Consider the following 6118-nt stretch of genomic DNA (forward strand, 5'->3'; position numbering starts at 1 on the left):
AGTAGTGAAACCTGCATATGACTTACCTCCGGAACGTAAATATGTGTATACCCTCAAATCCATACGTGCATGGTTAGTAAAAAATAGAGTAAACAACATGTAAAGAAGATAACTTAGATACTATATAGTTGCAACTTAGGATGCATACAGGACAAATTATTGCCTCTCCTGGGTAGGGATGGCAATGGGTAGGGTATGGGTGGGTATAGCCTCCTCTTGCCCAAACCCATACCCATAGAAACTTTATATACCCACCCATTTCAATATCCATGGGCCCAAATTGACACTCATGCCCATACCCATCGGGTATCCTATACCCAATGGGTATCCAATGGGTACAACATATATCATTTAAATTTTAAAGAAGTACATAAATGAGTGTAAAATTCAAGTGATGATGGGCGATCAATCTAGTACCGATGCGGCGTCCTATGATGTGTGGCCAATTCCAGGAGGCAAGGGATTAGGATAAGTGGTTGGTGGAAGCCGGCATAGTGGAAGGCGGCGGCGGGAACTGGGGTTTGCCAGTTCGAGAGTTGGAAAAGAGTGCGTTGGTGACGAGTCAAGATTTCATCATTTCGAGGAGTCACATAGGACATATATAGGAGTGCGAGCTGGTTGTTGCAAGCCTATGAGCTATGGTTGGCTTAGGGAATAAGGGATTAAGAGTTGGGCCATAGGTGTTGGATGTAGACCCTGCATGTCATAGGCGTTATTTTAATTTCTTAATATTTTCTAGGTATTCATTCGGTTACCCATGGGCGCAATCTCATACCCATGCCCTACCCATATATTTTGCGGGCATGGATACCCATTACCCGTGGGTACAGAATCTTGCCAAGTCTTGCACATGCCCACTATTTTCGGGTAGGGTACCCGCGGATACCCATACCCATGGGTGAAATTGCCATCCCTACTCCTGGGTGAATGATAGTCTTGTATTTCTTTACAAAAGGTGATCGTGCTTCCTCATTGAATTGCAGTACAAACAGACGTCTGGTCAGCTCTCTTTTGAACCAATTAATGATCCGTATGAAGAATTCCTAGTTTAGGCCTTCTCGAGCATGTTAATCTAAGTACTCCACACAGGAATACATAAAAATTTGAGGAACGACCATAATTGTACCATTATACACAGGCATAAGAAACTTGTAAAGAAGGTTAAGTAAGAACTGCATGCAGGACCTAAGAGGCCAGATCTATATTTTTACATGCATCTAAAAGATGACACTACTCTGAACTAACAAACTGAAATTGTAATAGGAAGCCAATGAACACTGAATAACCTGTGATATGTGCCCTGCAGCTGCAACCCGTGGCTTGACAATTTCACAAGTTGCAATAACCAAGGTATTAGGGACACTCCCATATGTCTGAAAACATCTCAGGATAAAAAATATTATAGTTGGGAGAATGAAAATTAGAAAAAGGTTTAGAATTAGACTGCAGCAAGTAATGCATCACTTTGAAATAGCTTGAGTTAATTTGTTTACTGACTTTCCCAAAAAAAATGTTTACCAGCTAGCACTCATTGTGTATTACTTATATACATCATAAGCATGAATTAAGACAGGGATATCTGTACCCCTTCCAGGAAAGAAAACATAATTATGATGTCCTATGTATACATGAAGTCTTTCACATAAATAGACTGAAAGAGATTGACTGGGTACTTACAGGTGGTGCTACTTGAGCGTGGCTTCTTATTAACTTGAGACATGGACAAAATGAATATGTTTACATTAATAAATTCCCTTGGACGCCACTCGAATTAGTCAAATTGCTGCATACATTATAGAACGTCAAAAGAGGATGAACAGTACTGGAAGACACCATTTGTATTTTCTAAAATCAATAATTAGATCATGGTCAGGACTCAGGAGTCATAACCTAGGCTTGATGGTGGCAGTGGCAGCTCGAGTCCAGGCTAGTCGAGAAAAAACCCCTTGCATGTACACAATGATCGTGTGCCGCTGCCTATCCTCCACTGGCCTCGCCTTGTAGAGCAACTCGTGTGTGGACAGCTTCCTCCAGTGTCTCGCCGTCGCCGCCACCGCCGCGAGGGTTTCCTCTTGGGAATCACCAATGTTGGTAGTTGCCATGGTGAGTCGAGGTGTGGTGAGCAGTGGTGTTGGGTGATGTTACCAAACAAATCAACATGGACACCAATCACACATAACGGAAAATAGGATGCAAGGCTCACCTACTAAAATTGAACCCACGAAGACAACAAAATCTTCAAATCTAGTTTCCCAACTTTAGAGTGGGGGGCGGGGGAGAGATGGGAGACGTGGCGGCGACGAAGGCGTGGTGCGCCAAGAACACCAGCCGCAGAGGAGGCGAGGAGATCGACACAGGGATCGAGGGAGCAGAGACGTCGCGGGATCGAAGGATGCCTGGTGGTGAGTTTTTGTGGACCATCAGTTCGGCGGTTTTCTAAGACGGAAGAGGAAGTGGACAAAAGGGGAATTAAATCATAGGAATAAGATCCCTAAATTTTTTTACAGGAATAAGAAGGGTATTTGGAACTGATGATGTGGCTAATTGCTGAGGTGGAGTAAGGTGGATGGCTGCATGTTGATTAGTGATGTGGATAGTTTGCATGTCAAGAGAAAAGAGATGGTGGGGATGAACTATTTAGATACCCCCTCCGTCCGGAAATACTTGTCATCAAAATGGACAAAAAAGATGTATCTAGAACTAAAATACATCTACATACATCCCCTTTTATTCATTTTGATGGTATTTTCGGATTGAGGGAGTATTATAGATTATAGATTATAGATTTATGGAAACAAAAAATTTCATACCGCACGTACGTGCTGGTGTTGACGGCACCAAAGACTTGGATATGATGGCCAATACGTGCTTGTTGTCTACCGTACGTGAGCAGAAGGCCGTACGTCGCGGAAACAGACGTCTCCTCTCCTCTCCCTTCTGATCAATCAACAGACGAACGAACAGGCGCCGGCCGTTTCCCTCCCCTCCCAAATCGATCGCTTTCTTGGCCGGTTGCATTCTAGTAGTAACTTACTTACGCTTTGAGTTCTCTTTCTTTATTATAAGTGGAGTGGATCTCGGCGGAGTAACTGGCCATTGTCACTGCCATTGCCATGGGCGTCCGCGGCGGTTTCTGGAAGGTCCTGCAGCCGTACGCGCGGCAGCAAGGCATGGGGTTCCTTCGCGGCCGCCGCGTCGCCGTCGACCTCTCCTCGTGGATCGTCTCCGCCATGAGCACCAAGTCGCCCACCCTCCGCAACATCTTCTTCCGCACGCTCTCCCTCTTCTCCAAGATGGGGGCGTTCCCAGTGTTCGTGCTGGACGGCGTGCCGTCGCCGCTCAAGGCCAAGGCCACCTCTACAAGTGAAGCATTCACGCGATGCGTCCACGAGTGTGTGGTAGGTCTCTCCTCTCCTGATTCTGGTTCTTCTTGTGTGCTTCTCGATCTAGTCTACGATTTGGTTTCACGATTTGAATAATTGAAATGAAATAGCAACTGCTTGGGCATGCCGATACTCCGGGCAAAGGGCGAGGCGGAAGCACTGTGCGCCCAGTTGAATCGTGACGGCAAGGTGGACGCCTGCATTACCTCTGACAGCGATGCCTTCCTCTGTGGAGCCAACACTGTCATCAAAGTGTTCTCCTCCACTGTCAAGGAGCCTTTTGAGTGCTACAACATACAAGACATCCAGGATGGCATTGGGTTGAGTAGGAAACGAATGATAGCCATGGCGCTTCTTATTGGCTGTGACTATGATTTGATGGGGGTGCCCGGTGTGGGTCTTGAGACCGCACTTGCGTTTGTGCAGTTATTTCATGAGGAACATATCTTGGATGAGTGAGTACTCTACCTCGTGGATCATCTACTTTTGTTTCTTTGATTTTTAGAATAGATGTCGATCGTTTTTCCTAATGTGTTACTACTACTCCATGAAACATCATCAATTCTTATTATATATGCATGCTAGTAGAGTACTATACTACTCCATGACAATTGATTAATTTGGGACCAAAGTTTGGGTGATTAAATTTCCAATTAAGTACCTACTACTCTCAAGTCTCATGTCTCAACTCAAGTCAGCGCACGGTAAAACAAAAACAAAAAGTCATCTTCATTTTTAGTGTGTGTGCTTGATTGATGCTCACAACTAAGGAATATATCCACCTGCAGCTTATTAAAAACCAAGTTCAATTTTAGTACGTATGTTTGATTGATACTCATGAAAACTAAGTCATCTTCATTTCTAATTAAGTACCTACGTACTTCTAATTTCTTGTGTTTCTCATTATCTTATTTTTTGCTTACTCCAGATTACGTGCAATCGGTAAAGGAATATATCCACCTGCAGCTTTCGCATCTCAATGTCGTAGCCTTGTGAAGGTACTACTACTTGAATTACATATATACATGCATGCAATTAAAAATCAAGATTATGTACAAACACAAGAATGAATCTATTCTTAAATGTATGCTAGGCGCGTGATCTGAATTGGAAAATCAATGTCTGCAAAAGATTAGCTGCTCACCCAAATTTCCCAAATGAGGAGATAATTAAACTATATCTATGTGATGACAATTTGGATACAGGTATTCGCACTCCCCTTTGCTTGTATATCTAATTCAGACTTGTTCACCAGTACCTATTTGCTTGTGCTAAAAAAATTGAGTGACGACCGCATGCATGCAGAATGGGATGTTTCATCATCGCTTGTGTGGAAATGGAATGAGCAGCCTAATGTTGAGGCTTTGGTCGACATGTTATCGTATGGGAAGTGGGGGAGAGCAGATATCCGACGCCACATGCTGCCTATGCTATCAACCATTTACTTATGCGAGATGGCGGCTTCATCGTCTCCATCCAATTCCAAATCACTGCTTCTTGATGATGACCATTACGAATTCCATTCAGTTAAACGGATCAAGAAAATACATGGCAACCCTCATTACTTGGTCCAATGGAAGAGCCATGCCGACGATCGCATGTTTTTACACACCGATGAAGATGTCCAGCTTGTGGATGAGGCATTTCCTAATGAAGCACGACGGCATAAGGTCTGCACTTCCTTTAATTCTACCCTGTCATCTTTTCTGTTCCTCTTACTAGCTAGCGAATATATAGCTAGTAAAAACATGATGATGCCTCCTGGAAATTATTATTATTATGCTATAATCACACTTGCTACATTAGTTTATTGAGCAACATATTTATTATTTTGTTCACTGTGCACGCATGGTTAACAAACAAACCGATTGAATTGTGGATGCAGTGGCTCAAAGGACGAGTGAAATCAGGAGCAAACAGGAATCAGTTGCTGGTGCCGAATAAAGAGAAATCAAGAGCAAACAACATGTCCAAGACACCTAAAGGCGCAAGACCCAGACCTAGCAGGATGCAGCTTAGCATCAAGGATTTCTATCGCTCCAAGAAGCCTCACGTAGAAATGGGCGAGACGTCGACAAGAAAATCCTCACCCGTGTCTCAGCGACGCCGCTTGCTGTTGGGCTGAAACATAGATCTCTCCTTGTTGCCCTTGCTGTACATACGTACACGTACGTGTTATATATGGCGGGCCTTATTACTATAGTTTGTTCTTAGAGCAAGACATAGTTTCACTTACATTGTTTTGTTTTCTCTAATCGATCTCTGGGGACTTGGGTTAATTTGGATTTGGGGGATCCCGGGCTGGTAAAAGCGGACGGCTGACTGCCTCCCTTCGTGTTTCTGTTCCTCATTGGGTACTAGGAGTATTTCGATTATGATGGATAATTGTCCATTTCAGTTTATTTGGGATTGTGAGATGGTTAGGTAATCTGTCCGTGTGAGTTGAGTTCAGCATGAGAAAACCAACCTCGACATTGTACTCACGCGTATAATAATTTTCTCACAAAACTCGGGGATATTTAGACAGCTTCCCCAAAACTCAATATGGTATTTACCCATCATGTATATTCATAAAACTATAACCTGTCAAGGACATAGGACTCATAACTTGGATTTATAGTAATAGCCGTCCTACGAAGCAAACCTAAACTCACAAAGGCGTACTCTTAGTTTTATCCTAACTAACAAACACTACAGAAAAAATACACATAACGAAGTACCCATGTAGTTCAGGA

General features: G+C 43.4%; 1 protein-coding gene across 1 annotated transcript; it reads left to right on the plus strand.

Moving 5' to 3' along the window:
* Nucleotides 1-3113: 3113 nt before the first annotated feature.
* Nucleotides 3114-5508, plus strand: LOC119282830 (flap endonuclease GEN-like 1). The gene is made up of 6 exons (XM_037562896.1): nucleotides 3114-3406; nucleotides 3494-3838; nucleotides 4312-4381; nucleotides 4477-4588; nucleotides 4911-5053; nucleotides 5269-5508. The coding sequence occupies exons 1-6, from the start codon at nucleotides 3114-3116 to the stop codon at nucleotides 5506-5508; spliced, it is 1203 nt and encodes a 400-aa protein (XP_037418793.1).
* Nucleotides 5509-6118: the final 610 nt, after the last annotated feature.

The sequence above is a fragment of the Triticum dicoccoides genome, chromosome 3B, assembly GCF_002162155.2.
Source record: "Triticum dicoccoides isolate Atlit2015 ecotype Zavitan chromosome 3B, WEW_v2.0, whole genome shotgun sequence".
In the NCBI taxonomy this organism is placed as follows: Eukaryota; Viridiplantae; Streptophyta; class Magnoliopsida; order Poales; family Poaceae; genus Triticum; species Triticum dicoccoides.